General features: G+C 30.5%; 1 protein-coding gene across 1 annotated transcript; it reads right to left on the bottom strand.

Moving 5' to 3' along the window:
- Nucleotides 1-383: 383 nt before the first annotated feature.
- Nucleotides 384-16,285, bottom strand: mthl9 (methuselah-like 9). The gene is made up of 9 exons (XM_065504073.1): nt 15,634-16,285; nt 14,872-15,398; nt 5,102-5,246; nt 4,837-5,028; nt 4,541-4,774; nt 4,200-4,356; nt 3,934-4,137; nt 695-774; nt 384-622 (listed from the first exon to the last, which is right to left on the bottom strand). Exons 2-9 carry the CDS (start codon nt 15,394-15,396, stop codon nt 585-587), a joined length of 1,575 nt encoding a protein of 524 aa, XP_065360145.1. The 5' UTR covers nt 15,397-15,398; nt 15,634-16,285; the 3' UTR covers nt 384-584.
- Between the last annotated feature and the right edge of the window lie 1,495 nt (nt 16,286-17,780).

Here is a 17,780-nt window from a genome sequence, read left to right as displayed (position 1 = left end):
CTACAATTTCAAAACGAATATTCTGAAAAGATATAGTTGAGTTTAATTGGCTCCATATTTTGATACCTCATCTGGATTTCTGTTTTTAATCCGAATGTTCGATTGGATGGATTTGCCTGAAAGAGAACAGAAGTTAGATTCGACATCTTCGATCTCAATGTACAACTTCAATTTCGTTTGAAAACATAAATATTGCTTTAAATTTGGTAAAAAACTTATTATTTCTTTCAATAGGTCAAAGGTTATATCTTGCAATAAAATGTTCAATGACCTATATCTCCTTTATTTTAAAGTCATTAATTAATATGTAGGATATTGTTTCTTCTTTCCAAAATAATATAAACAATTTTATAAATAATGAAATTCTAATTAAATAATAATGCTTTTCTTAAATAGTTTGTAAATTTGTCATTATTATCCTAAATAGCAAAAACATTAAACATTTAAATATGTTTTTTTCCACTTAAAATTAATCATTTATTCAATATTTTATTAAGTACAGCATTGCAGATTGCTAAAAATTAAAAATCAACTTCATCAGACTTGTCGTTAGTTATTGGAGTATATTCTACATGAACTGCCTTTTAGTTCCCAGTATATTCGTGCGGTTCGGCTACAGTTTCTGAATAATTGTGAAAAATTTAATTAAAAATACAATATTTTTATTAGTTATTACAAGAGAAATCCAATTTACCATTTGGCTTTTTGTCCTGAGTATGAACAATAGAAAAACTTGGTGGCAAGGAGTAATCATATTCTATGGGTGGACCGGTGCTGAAAGGAAGGTAAAGAGATAAAAGATAAATATTTAATTTCAATGTTAAATAGTTGTATATTAGCTTAATTCTTTCTTGTGATCAATAGCAGAAAATAAATCGACTCTCTGGTAGCGAGGTCTCAAAGTAAGCCACCTCAAACATGTAGCATTTTTAAACTTATTTTGAATTTTTTGTGATCAGTCCTAAAGCCTTCGATTGGGTCTATCAAAAACAAGTACGTGAAAATATTGTTTGGTAAAAAAAATATTTTTCTGAATTGGGAAAAATATAGTTTTCCTGATTTTTACCCATTGACGTTATAGACGTAGTTGGAAAGGCCTTCAAAAGCCTGTCATTAGATATCCATACTGTCTATATTAATGATATAGTAGTCCATATATAGGTAGTCGTGGTTTTTGGCTTATACCTCAGCCATTTGTGGGCCGATTTATCAGAATTTAAATAGAAACCTAACCGGTATTATATGGGTTATGTTGATGTAGCAATCATGTAAGTTATTTGGTGTCTTCGGAAAGTTGATTTTCATACAGACGGACAGAGGGACAAGGCAATATCGTCTCCTGTATCTATAACGATCCAGAATATCTATACTTTATATGTTCGTAAATAAAATATGTAGAAATTATAAACGGAATGTTAATCTTTTATTACACACCGTTACAAAAGTATACATACGATCGACTTATTGGGCTTTTTTTTAAACATCTATATATTTAGAAATACAAGGCCTGAATCTTTCATTCAATTTGGTATGTAAGTTCCCCTCCTTATGTAGATTCACTAACAAAGAATTGTTTGTAATTCAAATATTTAGTGGATAAAAACGGGTAAATTTGTCAACCTTATATTACAAAATGATTCCTGATGATCTGTTGTTAAATGACTTAAAAAATCGGGATTTACAATAGATGGCATATCTTTTGAACGCGGTTTTTGTTTTTAATAATTTATTTATCATTATGAAGGGTACATATCTGTCATTTAATTTCCTTAATTATTGAACATTATAGTGTAAACAACAAAGCTTTTTTTGCTTGAAAAATTTCATATGTAGGAAGTTTTGCTTTACTTCTTTCATTTGGAATATAGTGCCGCTCACCATGCTGAGTGTGTTCCATCGGTTTCAATGTGCGAATCGACACCAAAGCCAAATATCCATGGCGCTAAGGTAATTCTCTGTGTTAGGAGGGAACAAAAGAGTCCTATCTATTATGTGCTGCTAAAATCTGACACGACCATCACAGGGAACCTGTACCGAACGCAACTGATTCGTTAGAAGCGTGTATATCCATTATGACAACGCTCTATCACATGTTGCAATACCTGTTACAATGTATTTAGAATTAAGTGGTTGGAAAGTTTTAATTGACCCGCTTTATAGTCCACACCGTGCCCCGTCCGAGTATTATTTGTTTCGATCGATGCAGAATGATCTCTCTGGGATACTTTTCACTTTGGAACAGAGTATCCCAAATTGGCTTGATTCGTTCTGTCCTCAAAAGATGAGCAGTTCTTTTGGATTCTGTTTTTTTTTAAGCAATTTGCATTCAATTTCGATTGGGGTGGCTGAGCTACCGGGTCAGCCAGTATTGCATAAAAGAGTAGCAGTGGTAACTAAGGTAACTACCGTGTTGTTTTTGTATGAATAACACTGAGAACTTTTTTGTTTTTCAAACTGAGGCTCTAAACCAATTAGTATAAAACTATTTGTTTTATTACCTCCTTTAAAACCCAGCAGTTAAGCAAGTAGTCAATGTATCCCTTAAATACAGTAATTGTCACAAATGTCTTATCGCTTACCTGACACCAATTTATATATTTTAGTAATATGACACGTATGTGCTCTATGTAGTGCAGAGAGAACATAATTAGTTGCTTTATACATCCCAAGTAATCTAGTGTGAGGACAATTGCCAGTTAAGTGTCTCTAAGTAATCTGGAGTATAGTAATTTTAAACGTTTTGTGAGTAATTCGTAAAAACTAGTTTTATACAAATTGGGTTGATATAATTCTCATACAGTTTATTTTTATACCCTTCACCTTCTTGAGAAGGGTATATATAAGTTTGTCATTCCGTTTGTAATTTCCACAATATAATTTTCCGACCCTATAAAGTATATATATTCTGGATCCTAATAGATAGCGGTGTCGATTAAGCCATGTCCGTCTGTCTGTCCATCTGTCTGTCTGTTGAAATCAATTTTCTGAAGACCCCAGATATCTTCGGGATCCAAATCTTCAATAATTCTGTCAGACATGCTTTCTAGAAGTTTCCTATTTAAAATCAGCAAAATCGGTCCACAAATGGCTGAGATATGAAGAAAATACCAGGACAACCTAGATTTTTGACCTATATCTGTATAACTAAGTCATTAATATAGACAATATGGATAACTAATGATAGATATTTCAAAGACCTTTGCAACGACGTATATAAGACTATAGTAACTTGGACCTACAATGGGTCAAAGTCGGAAAAATATTTTTTAACACGAATTTTTTTTTTTGACAAAAAAAATTTAAAAACAAAATAATTTTTTAAAATTAAAAAAAAAATTTTAATTTAAAATAATTCGAAAAAAAAAATTTTCCAAAAAATTTTAAAAAAAATGTTTACCTAAAAATATTTAAAATTTGTATTTTGAAGTATAATTTGGTGAAGGGTATATAAGTTTCTGATATCTCATGTAACATAGTATGAAGTCAATAGTCACTTTAGTGTCTCTTAGTAACCTATGGTGAAGTCACTTCAAACTTTTTTTGTACTGCACTTTATTTTACCCACCAGACTACTTTCGATCAGTTATAAGACAGTCTCATTGTAATCAAAAAGGCTTAGGACATGCACGCGTTAAAATAATTAGTCACGTAGCTGATCAAGTAACCAGTTACAAAGTAAGGTAGTAAGGTAGTAAGATAGCTGACGCTATGTAACCAGTATGTGAATCCAATGCGTTGCCTACTTTGGAACAGCTATCAGATTGTCTCACTGTAATCAAAAAAGGTGAAGCAGGGGGTCATGCTTAGGACATGCACGTGTTAAAATAACTAGCCACGTAGCTATTGAAGTAACTAGTTCCCACTCTAAATGAGGGGTAAAGTCACTAGTTCGGAACTGTCTCCTAAAACAGCTTGTAGTTACATAATACTTACACATTTACACTCCACCAATTGCGTACGAAAATATTTCTGGTCAACAGAAATATAAAGGCCACCGCTGCCAGACCCAATACACAAATGCCACTCCAATAATCAATAATAAAGAAGACTTGGCGAAAGCGTGCTGTGATATAAACAATAATTTCACGCATCCAAATGGAAAATACAACCAACAGATAAATGCAATAGGCCATAAAACTGCAAAAGAAAAGGAAGATATAAAAATGAATATGATAATGAATATGCTTTTCCAAACTTACTGTTTTTTTGTGGTTTTAAAATCCTTGCCAGCCACATTTACTGTATCGCTAGGCAGTTGGAATATGCTGAAATAAGCTCTAAACGCAAAGTAGAGACTTATTGTCAGTGAGATTAAAATGGGCAAATAGAAGTACAATAAAATGCCCCATAAACGTACTGAAATGTTAAACAAAAGATAATAAATAAGTAAAGACTAGTCCCCTTATTCTTAATGAAATTTCTAATATTATCACAAGTTTTATAAAATAAATTTTGTTTGCACAATTTGTTTTAGAAACTGTTTGTTACAATACAAATTTCGAGCTTTTGAAAATTGTGTTTTACTTAAAAAGCAACTTACTATCAAACCAGCAAAAATCTTCACCTATGCCCGGCTTCAAATAACGTGGCATATTGGAATCTTGGGCAAATTTGGCCAAGTATTTCAAAGCAAAGGCCACTGCCAATGTCAAGCCATACAGAATTTTCAAATGCCAGCTTTTAATGGGCTTCAAGGAAAACGTGGCCCAAAAATTACCGCTGATAATATTCAAAATCAGAAATGAGACAATCAAAAAGAAATAAGCCAGGAAACCTAAAACATAAAGGCATTACAATTTTATAAAAATTCAAATTGAATAAGTAAATAGTATTCACCTATATTCCTGCAGGCCGTGTGCGATAGATTCATGGGATTTTTCAATTGCAAATATACCAGGGCCGCCAAACCAATTGTTAGAGCAAATAAATGGAATATCAAACCCTCGCCATAGTTACTGTTGCGCACATCCTTAATGGCCACAAACATGAGGATAATTGTGATATTGACGATAATGGCCACTGAGGTGCCTAGATGGAGGGGGATAACAGCAAAATGTTAAAATGTATTTCTCTATATAGCGCTATATTATAGTTTACTTACAGATAACATAGATCCATACCCTGAGACCTCTTTGGTATCTTTCACATGTTAGCGGTGTTAAACTCCAGGCCTTCTTATGTTCTAACGGTGTAAAGCAATATTCATCGGTACTGTAATATCTTGCATCACGTTTGAGTGTGCCATTCTGTAAAAAAATAAGAGAAAGAAATTGAAATATTGATAACAAATTTTTAAGTATATATTTCATCCTAATACTTTTAATAGTAAAAGAGCTTAATGTTTCAAGGATGAAATCTCTCTAAAATATCCAATTAAATTGTATCGGTTAGGAAAAATCGGATACTCAGTTCCAAAGTGTAGCGTATCACAGAGGGAGCATTCTGCATCGATCGAAACAAATAGTAGTCGGATGAGGCTCGGTCTGGACTAGAAAGCGGATGAGGCAAAACTTCCCAACCACTTCATTCTAAATAGTTTTTAACAGCTATTGCAAAATGTGGTCGAGCGTTGTCATGCTGGAATATTACGGTTTCAAACCCTAGAAAAATCCCTGATCTAAAAGATTTTGCCATATCAAGGAATTTAAATAGAACCTCTATTACTTCATAAATATCATATGAACTATTTTCTGATCATTCTCCCGTTATATTAAACTATTACGGCCAATATCCATGGTTTTATTCAGAAGCTTCATCATTCAAAACTGATGGTTGAAATATAAAAAATACATCATCATACACTGAATATAACATGCAGTGTGAGGAAGATATCAACAATTGTATCAGAGACTTCAAGTATCTTATCTTTTCGGACTTGGATCACTCTAAACCTAAAGTGTAAATTTCTAATGCAGAAATTAATAGACTCCTACTCGAAAAGAGGAGATGTAGAAGAAATTGGCAACACAATAGATCTCCTGCTGCAGAGTCTGTCCACTGCAAGTAAGAAACTAAAACGAGCCCTTCATTCGGATGAGGATCGCAGAAATCGACACTATATTGAAAGTGTAACCAGTATTAAGCATTCAAACTTATCTCTTTTGAAGGACATTAAGCCACCGGTAGAGGGTCAAAGTCCGATAAGAAAATCTGAGGGTACCTGGGCACGTAGTGAAAAGGATAAAGCCATAGTTTTCGCTGAACATTTAAGTAATGTGTTCCAATCAAATTTTGTATTAGGGGACTTACCTGCTCGCATAGAAAGACAATCTAAACTAATCAATGCTAGTTTAGTAGATGTTCAAAAAAATCATAAAAGACAATCTTAAACTAAAAAAAAGTTCCTGTCAATGATTTAATTACTCCTTGGAAACCTACTAGATGTGGCAATTATTGTGCTTACAGTATTATTCAATGCGATCTTATCTCTAGGAGTTTTTCCGAACGATTGTTAAATCTCCCAAATTATAATGATACCCAAGAAAGAAAAGTATTTGAAATTGGCATCATTCTATAGCCCGATTACCTTATTGCCTTTTTATCTAAACTATTTGAGAAAATAATCCTTAAATAGTCAACACATTATCCCAGATCATCAATTCGGATTCCGTGAGCATCAGAACAATTGAACAAGTTAATCGCCTAACTGGAGAGATACGAAAATCTTTCGAACTAAAAAAAAGCACTGTTCGGCAATATTTCTAGATGTTGCCCAGGCTTTTGACAAGGTTTGGCATAAAGGTCTAATACACAAGATTAAATGCCTACTGCCTTCTAGTATAAAATACTAGAGTCTTACCTAAATTAATAAATTAGGGAAAACTAAACAACTCGCTGAGAATTTACCTAGCACTGTTATTTACATAAAAATGTTATTATGTAGGCAACATGCTTTTTTATGAATTCCTATGTTAAGTAAATTCTCATCGAGTTTAGGTTTCCCTATTTTATTTGACACGTAGAAAACATAAGGTAGACATGTTGTAAATCAATGGATAAAGGATTTTGTCTGCTTTTCAAAAATGTATATAACTTTTGACAATTAAAAAATTCATGGAATACTTTTTTGAAAAATATGACAAAAAATGCTTTTTATTGAATTTTGCATAGATACAAATTTTTCAAATTGAAATAAAATTTTTATTTATGAATCTTTTTTAATGAAATTTCACAGTTATGTAGATTTTTCTATATAAAATGGAAAAATAAAAACAAATTTTGAAATTTTTAATCAAGTATCCCGCAATTCCCTAAAAAATCTTTAAAAATGGGATTTTTTCGTTTTTTGGCTATAATATCCATAATAGGGGCGGGGTTATACAAAATAATTAAGAACTTGTTGGGCCATCTAAAATAGATATCGAGTATGCGATTTGAGAATTTTTGCCCTAAAGTTGAATTTTACATAAAAAATAGTCATTTTTTGAATGGACCTGATCCCGTCGCTATCAAAAATTATAAATGTTTTTTTCATTTAAAATATTTGGCGTAAAGTTAGCTTTTCAAAAATTACAAATTCATTATACATCCTCTTAGAAAATTTTTAGATAACTTAAAAAGCATAAAGGTACTTTTACCCCAAAAAAATTGCGAAAAATCGCCTTTTTTAATTTTTTTATATTCAAATGCATGTAACTTTGGACACAGTCATGATTTTTAAACACTTCTTTCTTTATTTGATATATAGATCTATTGTTAAAAAATGGATAAAATCGGAGAACATTTGGAACCGCGGTCACCAAAAAACTGGTGTAGGATGGGTAAAAATGTTGAAAATTAAATTTTCAAATTCGAATATCTTCTAAGCTATAAGAGATAATTGATAGCTACGACGAGTGCTTATGTAGTGCTTGACGAGGAGATTCTGTATGTGTATTTTTTTAAATCGGAAAACAAACGAAGAAATAGGATCATTTTAAAAATTGAACATACCCGAGGTGTCCTACTTTGCGTACCCGTGGTCCCGATCCTGGTGGGGTCTGAGGTCCAAATTCAAAACTTAAACTCGACTACACTTCCTCTTTGCGCATGTGAAATGTCATTCAAATCGGCGTAAGGGTTTAGAAGTTACAGATTTATTTCCCTCTTTTTTTATTCTCATACTACTGTGCACTGGCTAATACACCATCAATCGAAATTAAGCCTTAACTGCAAAGTCATCCTGTATTAGACAGTCTTAAAACCAATTTGGACATACGGAATCCAATTATGAGGAACAACGCAGTTTAGAATCATACAGCCAGTATTAAATTTTGGGACACCCTTTAAATCTTTGCGTTGACAAAAGTTCTTTGTAAATATTTCTTGAATAAAACACTCCTAAAAGTATTCTGTTTTAATTGTTTTTAAATGTAATAAATTATTCTAGAGATCACTTTGCTTGTCGCTTGTCTAATCTTAAAAGTCTCGTGAGATTTTCACTTTTACAATCCATCAAAATGTTATCTAGTAAATTATTTTCAAATTTCTAATTAAGTTCAAATTATTTAGTTTAACAAATTACATGAATGAAAACAAAAATTAACAAACAACTACATATATAAATAATATTATTTTTGGCTTTAAATTTAAACAACATTTTGGAAAAATACCAAACAGTTTTTATCAAGTTCTCGCGTCAAAACAAATTGAATATTTGTTTATTTGCTAGATAGCAGCAAAATGATTGATTTAATAAATCAAACAGTGAAAGTGCAATAGAAACGTGAATTTAGACATGTTGATAGTTATTTGAAAAGAACTTTTCACGCCCACTTCCAAACTAATGCAGAATGCTAGGGGTCGATTCTGGTTCTGTGAAAGGGAACTTTTCATATTATCATTTCACAATTACACAAATTGCGATTCCCGTTCTTTAATTTGTTTTATTCAACTTTTTCTTTAAATATGAAAAGATTTGAATTTATTTATCATTTTTTCACTAAACGAGAAAATATGAAAAAACTTTTCATTTCACCGTTTCACAGAACCATAATCGACCTCCTGGTATTCTTAAATGATTTTCACCATAAATAAATTCATTCACGAAATATAACTAATGTGACCTTTGACCGCCAATATATGAAATAGTGATTGTTTTTAGCACCTTAATTACAACAGTCGAATATCTATTCAAATTTCTAATTCACTATCATTCATAATTATATATACAGCTCCAGTTTGGACCTGTTTGTAATATAAATAGTTCGATAATTTCGATCATGATTAAATTATGTATGCCGCTGATATAAAATTTCTAATCTCGATCATTAGCTAATTTAATATGGTAGATACCAAATAGAACGCCACAAAATATTCTGATATTTCCAATAAAATTATGAAACTTTTTAATTAATTAAAAGTAGTGATAAAACATGTGCCAGTTGTAGTACTGCATTTAAAACAAATAAATAAAAAAGAACGCAAACAACTAAATATGATTTAGAAATATTTTTTATTTGTAGATTTATTATATTGTATTTGTTTAATAAAATAATAATAATAAACAAAAAGTTTATTGTGTTTGTCTTTAAAACACAACGACATCATTCTTACCAACAGAGCTAATATCTTTTGGAAAGTCAGCTGAAATTTATTTATACCTACATACAGTGAACAAAATTCAATCAAACGCACTCTTTTTTAAATGTTCTTTTAAAATAAATACAACCAGTAAGAGTGTTATAATGCTGATTTTGCTATTTTCATAACCAAATTTTGTATGGATACCACTATTCCATTGATATTTATGTATCGTAGATCCATATTCCGGCAAGATATTTATATGGGTGCAATGAGAAATCATGGACCGATTCTAATAACTATTTTCAATACAAGTTGTTCTTTTTACCTTTAAAAAACGGTTGATTTTTCCTTTAAATACACCGAATTATTTTAAATGCAAATAAAAGCGATCAGTAGTTTAAAATTTTTAACAGCACTTTATTTATTTTAATTTACACAACAATTTAAAAACACACGGGTAATACAGTTAATATTAAGTCTAACAGCGCCTACAATACACTGACTAAGTGCAACTATATGTTTTTTTATATACACAGTGCCTTCTTCTAGTAGTTTCATGAATTATCTTACGGACAAAACTAGAATGTTCTATTTTTAGAGCAGATATCAGCTTTAACAGTTAATTTTGTTATACTTATAAGCAATACTAACACAGCTTTTATCAACATTGTTGATACGTAGAAGTTTCTATTTTCTAATTTCGTAACAATATTTAAAGAAAATTGCAAAAATGTTTTTAAAAATATCAACCTTGTTGGAGGTTGTCTAACATTTTGATACATAACTCTGGGGCCGAATTACCGCATTCGATATCGACTAAATTCGATCGTAATTTTCTGATTTGAGATTACGGCATTCGATATCGAGCATGAAATTTAGTACATTTTGTTATAATTACGATATCGAAATCATTTTCCGATACGATAGCATCGATTCGATCACGAAAGCGGTAATTCACCCATTTTCAATAGCAAACATCAATAACAACAAGGAATATTTGAAATCTCCCTAAGACCTTCCCCGTAAGCCCTATCGTGCCTTCAACGACGGACATTCATTGCTAGATCGTCTTAAAATTGTATATGGACTCAGAATATATACACTTTTGTGGGTCTGCGATGAATGTTTCGATGTGTTAAAAACGGAATGACAATTTTAAACTTTTGGTTTTTAAATCTGTCAATTTATAAAAAGCTTTCCTGATTGACAGTAAATAGTCACGTAGACATAGCAGAGAAGTATTCGAGTTAAAGTTTTTGCAGCGGACACAGACCCCCTAGGTGTGCCGTTCCACAGTGGTATGAGAAAAAAAAAAGAGGGAAATAAATCTGTAACATCTAAACCCTTAGTCCGATTTGAATGAAATTGCACATGCGTAAAGGGGAAGTGTTGTCGAGTTTAAGTTTTGAATCTGGACCTCATTAGCCCGTCAGGAGCTGGGCCAGGGGTCCCCAAAGTGGGACACCTCGGGTATGGTAAATTTTTAAAATGATCCTATTTCTTTGTTTGTGTTCCTATTTCAAAAAAATACTTATATAGAATTATCAATTACTATCAATTATCTCTTATAACTTAGGAGATATTAGCATTTGAAAATTAAATTTTCAAAATTTTTACCCACCCTACTCCAGTTTTTTGATGACCACGGTTCCAAATATTTCCCGATTTTCTCAATTTTTCTTTCATGACTGAGTCCAAACTTATTTACTTTACACCAAATATTTTAAATGAAAAAAAATTTATAATTTTTGATACCGAGGGGACCAGGTCCATTCTAATAACGCCTATTTTTTCTGTAAAATTAAACTTTAGGGCAAAAATTCTCAAATCGCATAGTCGATATCAAAATATAGTAACCCAAAGCGTTCCGATAACCCCGCCCCTGGTATGGATATTATAATAGCCAAAAAAACGAAAATATCCCATTTTTGGAATTTTTCAATACTTTTTTGGGAATTCGTGATTACAAATTTCAAAATTTGTTTTTATTTTCCATTTTCAATAAAAAAATCTATATAAGTGTAAAATTTCATTAAAAAATATTCGTAAATAAAAATTTTATTACAATTTGAAAAATTTGTATCTATGCAAAAACTTAATAAAAAGCATTTTTTGTCATATTTTTCAAAAAAGTATTGCATGAATTTTTTAATTGTCAAAAGTTATATACATTATTGAAAAGTAGACAAAATCCTCTATCCATTGATATATAACATGTCTACCTTATGTTTTTTACGTGGCAAATTAATTAGGGAAAACTTAACAACTCCCAGATAATTTACCTAGCACTGTTATTTACATTCATAAAAATGTTGTTATGTAGGCAACATGCTTTTTTATGAATTTCTATGTTAGGTATATTCTCTGCGAGTTGTTATGTTTTCCCTAATTAATTTGCCACGTAAAAAAGTTTGTCATTCGGTTTGTAATTTCCACAATATAATTTTCCGATTCTATAAAGTATATAAATTCTGGATCCTTATAGATAGCGGAGTCGATTAAGCCATGTCCGTCTGTCTGTTGAAATCAATTTTCTGAAGACCCTAATTTGGGTCAAAATCGGAAACATATCTTTTGACCCAATTTTTTTTTCACAAAAAAAAATTTAAAAAACAAAAAAAAAATTTTTAAATTTAAAAAAAAAATTTAAATTTAAAAAAAAAAAAAATTTTAAATTTAAAAAATTTAAAATACCATTTTGTTTCCAAAAACTTAAAAAAACTACTTTGGAAAAAAAATAAATTTTGTTTACCTAAAATATTTAAAATTTGTATTTTGAAGTATAATTTGGTGAAGGGTATATAAGATTCGGCACAGCCGAATATAGCACTCTTACTTGTTTTTTCTTTATGTCTTCTTTTTTAATTCCAAACTAAACTAAAAACTATTTTTGAACCCGCCCAAAATATTGTTACGAATTTGCACTAACGATTTGAATTTAACGGTCATCATGTTTATAAACATGTTCAGTAGAAGCATTTACTTATTAACAATGTTGATAGCATGCAGTTACTAGCATTGTTTATAAGTATGGCAACACTAAATGTTTAAGTAGCTAACTGAATTCAAGTATTCTAGTTTTGTCCGTTATGAACAATCGAGGCTAGTCGAAAGAAAATAGACTGCGGTTGCAGTAGCTGGTGAGTTTATTATAGGCGCTGTTAGAGTTAACATCCACTGCCTTCTTGTACATTATAAAGTGTAATTGTGTATTAAAAACACATGGTGTCTATTTAAACTGTTGTTGTGTAAATATGAATAAAGAGTTGTTACAATTTTTAAACTACTAAACTGTTTTTATTTGCAATCAAAAGTATCCGGTTTATTTAAAGAAAATAAATCGCGGTTTTTAAAAGGTATAAACGTAACAATATTGATGTAAATTTTTACTTGTGGTCGTTAGGAGCGTTTTCTTAACGTTAATTTTAGTGTAAGCTGGAGTAAAATTTTCTTTTATAACCAATACTGCATAAATATTTCTTTTAAAACTGTTAATCGAATAATTTGGTAGATTTAGTATCTTAAACAGTTTCCCCTTTTGGAATCCTAGCATTTGGATTTTCGAACACTTATCCTAAAAAAGCATTGAAAATTGTGTCAAACACGTGAATGGACGACCAACTTTATAAAGTGGTGAATCATATCGAGCCCTTAGCGCCAAAATATCGTAAGCGACATTTTCTAAATTATTTTTTTATTGCAAAAATTAAAATTTTATGGACCGACTGATGTTTTAGCGTTCTCAGAATATCAAAATTGTTAATAACTTCAAAATTATAGGCGGTAAGATTTTATCGTAAGTCAATGTTTACATTTTACAGTAAACGAATTTTATCGTAAGCGACACATAGTGGTATAGAAAAAAAAGAAGGAAATAAATCTGTAACTTCAAAATGGTTAGATTGGTTTGAATGAAATTTGCACAAAGAAGAAGTGCTGTCGAGTTTAAGTTCTGAATGTGGACCTCATGGGCCCACCAGGGGAGCGACCAAGGGCCCTCACAGTAGGACACCTCGGGTATGTTACATTTTTAAAACGATCCTATTTCTTCGTTTGTGTTCCGATTTCAAAAAAATTACACATATAAAATCTTTTCATCGAGCGATACAAAAGACCTAATCGTAGCTATCAATTACCTCTTATAGCTTAGGATTTCGCATTTGAAAATTAATTTTTCAATATTTTTACCCAACCTACTCCAGTTTTTTGATAACAGCGTATCCAAATATTTTCCGATTTTCTCCAGTTTTCCTTCATTGGACTAACAACATATGTATGTGTCAAATAGAAAAAGAACTGTTTGAAAATAATGACTAATGCCCGTAACTTCAACAATTAGATAACTACGGTGTAAAATACCCAGCAGATAAATTTACCTAAAAGGTAACTTGACATTAATTTCAAATCAATATCTACGCGTAAAAATTACAAAATATTTTTACTCCATAAGTAATTAAGCACTGATAGATATCTATTTGTGGAAATTACGGGCATAAGTCCAAAGTTATATGCATTTGATTTAAAAAAAATTTAAAAAGCCTATTTTTCGCTAATTTTTTGGGAAAAAAGAACTGTTTTTCTTTTTAAGTTATCACAAAAAATTTCTAAGATGATATATAAGGAATTTATACTTTCTGAAAGCTAAGTTTTCATAAAATATTTTAAATGAAAAAAAATTAAAAAATTGTAGTTACCGAAAGGACCAGGTCCATTCAAAAAACCCCAATTTTTTTGTAAAATTAAACTTTAGGGCAAAAATTCTCAAATCGCATATTCGATATTAAAATATAGTAACCGATTTTAGATGGCCCAATATGCTTTTAATTATTTTGTAAAGGGTTCCGATAACTCCGACCATGGTATGGATATTAAAGCCAAAAAACTAAAAATTTCCATTTTTGGGATTTTTCAACACTTTTTTTTGGAATTGCGGGATTGCTGATAATAAATTTCAAAATTCGCTTTTATTTTTCCATTTTGAATAGAAAATTTTACATAACTGTGAAATTTTTCTATAAAGTATTCCATGAATTTTTAATTGTCAAAAGTTATAAATATTTTTGAAAAATAGACAAATAGCTTGAACGAAATTATATTATATCGCATCATAACATTTTTAATTCTAGGTATAAATTTCAAAATAATTCAAAAAACCTTCTCCTGTAAAATTTGTGTTTTGTCGCTTACGATAATTTGGCGCTAAAGGCTCGATATGTTTTGACGATCTTCAATGTTATTTAAGTTTAGTGTTCAAAATTGCCCATGTTCAATATATATATGGTAAAAATAGACAAAATTCAAATATAGCTTACATTTCCCTTACAAGCTTTCTAAAAATCTAAAATAATTTAAATACACTGAACTCACCTCAAACAAATCCCATTTCCAAAATTCCTCCTTCTTCTTTTCGATATATTTCGCCTTACAGCCGAATTCATAGCGGACAATAAATGCATCCTTAATATTTACCACATCTATTGAGCCATTTTTAAATGTCACCTCAATATGAGAGTGCTGTGAGTGAGATTCCTTCTCATTGAGCGTACAATTCTGATGCACATCGTCGTAGTGCATCTTGGGTGGGCAGCAAAATGTAATGCACGGTTTCAGTAGGCAGGCACAACCACGCATATGTTTGGGGGCATCATATTCGATGCCATCGATAACTTTGAACGTGTATTCGGCCGTTAAATTGACCGGTATGACTAGACCCTCAAACGAGTAAGAGCCGTCTTTCAAACGCAAACCATCTGTAATGTTAACGGTTTGCGCGTAAGGGCAGGGGTAAGAGCGGGCAGTGGCGGTGGTGGGTAAATGTTGGATAAACAAAACAAATGTGAGTAACAATGACAACAACCAAAGCTGATCCAATGCTGTTGAATGTTTAATCATCGCTGTGGGAATTAAATAAACAAAGCAAAAAAAAAAATAGAAATATATAGAGTTTAAAATAGAAATCGTGAAAGAGCAAGAGAGTAGATATAACCATGGAGAGAGAGAGGGAAAATAATTTGTTTATTAATATGAAAAATATCATCATAGTAAATGAAAGTGTTGTAAATTATATTTATGAGTGCAATAGAAAAGAAAAGTGAATTGAGTTTAAATGAATCAAACACATTTGCTTACCGATCAATCAAATTGCAGATTTTCTTAATTTTGTTAATGTTTTTCTATTATAATAATTTAGTTTTTATATATAAATTTAAATTTCTGTTTTAGGAATTTTCATTAAATCTAATTGATTTTAACACCTTTCAAATTTACGTGAGTTTTAATTTCGTGCTGGCAAATATTTATTTAAAACTTTTTTTTCCGTTTTTTTGTTTATTTTATTAAGTTTATTAAAAATTTAGTTTAAACGTTGTTGTTGGCCACCATAGCTTTTGTTGTTTCTACTACTACATGATCATTGACCATAGATCATAGAGCGCTTTTTTGTTGTTGTTGGTTTTGTTGTTATTTTAGTGTATTTACTATAATATTATTTGGTCATTAGTAACATTGTGTGCACTGAATGTGTTTAATTTCTTTAATTTGGCCATAAAACATTCTCCAAGTTTGTTGAATTTGTTCTTAATTCTATTTGTGTTTTCTTTATTTTTTTTGTTTTGTATATATAGATACTATATTGCTTTTTTTATTAACTTTGCTGCACACTAATGATCTGTTGTATGCGTGTTTGAAAGTCGATCGTCATACGGCTGAGATTTCGAGAAACGCGTATTAGACGTCTTGATTGTGGCAACGGTGAATAGAAACTGTTTGTGGTCATTGGCTCTCAATGTTTAGATACCTCATACCAGTGTTACCAGAACTTCTTTAAGATAAAGTGCTAAAAAAAGTTTAATATCATATAAAAAATGCTTAAATTGTTATTTTGTTTAGAAATTCTAACAACATTTATAAAATTGTAGAATTTTTTCTTTTAAAAAATGTGGAGCAGTCATTAAAAAAAGAGAATGTACCTTAAATGCCCATATGACAACACTGCCTCATACCCACTCACTAACAGCCATAGACAATGCTCAATTGTGTGTTTCTAACTTTCTAATGATTGTATTTGTTTAATGGTTGTTGAAAAAGTTTAGCTGCACAGCTTTATCTTAGCTCTACACCTATTGGGTATTGCTTAGCTAAGTTTAAAACCATAGAGATGGTAGTAGAGAAACATATTTATTATATGGAATGATAAACCGTTAAATTTAAATGCTTTTAATTTAAGGGCTTCTTTTTGTTTTATAATAAAATGTTTTGAAATGTTGCTCGAAATTGGATTTTTTTATTTGTTAGATATTTAAAAAAGGCAGTCCTAAAATTTTATTTTTCAGCAGTAGGATAATCTAACACTGTACCGCAATTTTGTAACTTTTTGTACTTTCCTACCGATGTCGTTAAGTAACGAAAACTATCGGTTGCTTTAACGAATTTAATATTCACTATTTGAAGTTAACGATATCTCTCGGTAATAAATTTTAACGAAGAATATAGTTAAAAATATAAATGTCAATGGCCCATAATCATAGTCAGAAATAAAGAATACTTTAAGAGAATTAAACTCGACTTTACTCTAGAGTGGACTTTAGGTCTATCATAGACAAGATAAAGTATACTTCTGACGCTGAAGTCGACTCTAAATATAAAACTAGCTGAAGCTGTTATTAACTCATTTAACAACAGCATCAGCTGTTTTTCACCAAGTAAAAAAGTTCGTAACAAAGTAAAAAATGTTTAAGTTACAAGATATTGGTAGAGATTTTGCAATTATTGAACAGTTATCAATAAAATTAGTACCAAAATATTATAATTGTGATATTCATCTTATATATTTTATTTTTCCACAACAAACAACTTTTTTTCTTTAGTTGTCCCGGTTACTTTTATTGTTTACCTTTTTTGTTTTTTTTTTGAATTTTGTATGTCAGCTGTTCAGCATTGCCACTTGTCTGTATTTTGTTGTATATTGTATGAAAACATTTTCTACATTTGCGGTGGCACCCAGTTAAAGTCGGTTCAATTTAAAACATACTTTAATTTTGACTATAGTTGCAAAATAATTAAAAGCAGGTTTTTATTTTAAAGTTGTTTCTAAAAAGAACCGACTTTAGTGTTTGACTATGATTATGGGCCAATATTTTTAAAATTAAAAAATCATTAAAATATTTACTATTTTTTCGTGTTTGCAGATAAATTCGTAGTCGTGTGAATAAATAATCGCATTTATATATAAAAATCAAGCATCAGCTCACCCAAATATGTTCGCGAAACCTACTGAA

The sequence above is a fragment of the Calliphora vicina genome, chromosome 3 (assembly GCF_958450345.1).
Source record: "Calliphora vicina chromosome 3, idCalVici1.1, whole genome shotgun sequence".
NCBI lineage: Eukaryota > Metazoa > Arthropoda > Insecta > Diptera > Calliphoridae > Calliphora > Calliphora vicina.
This window is presented reverse-complemented; position numbering and strand designations above follow the sequence as displayed.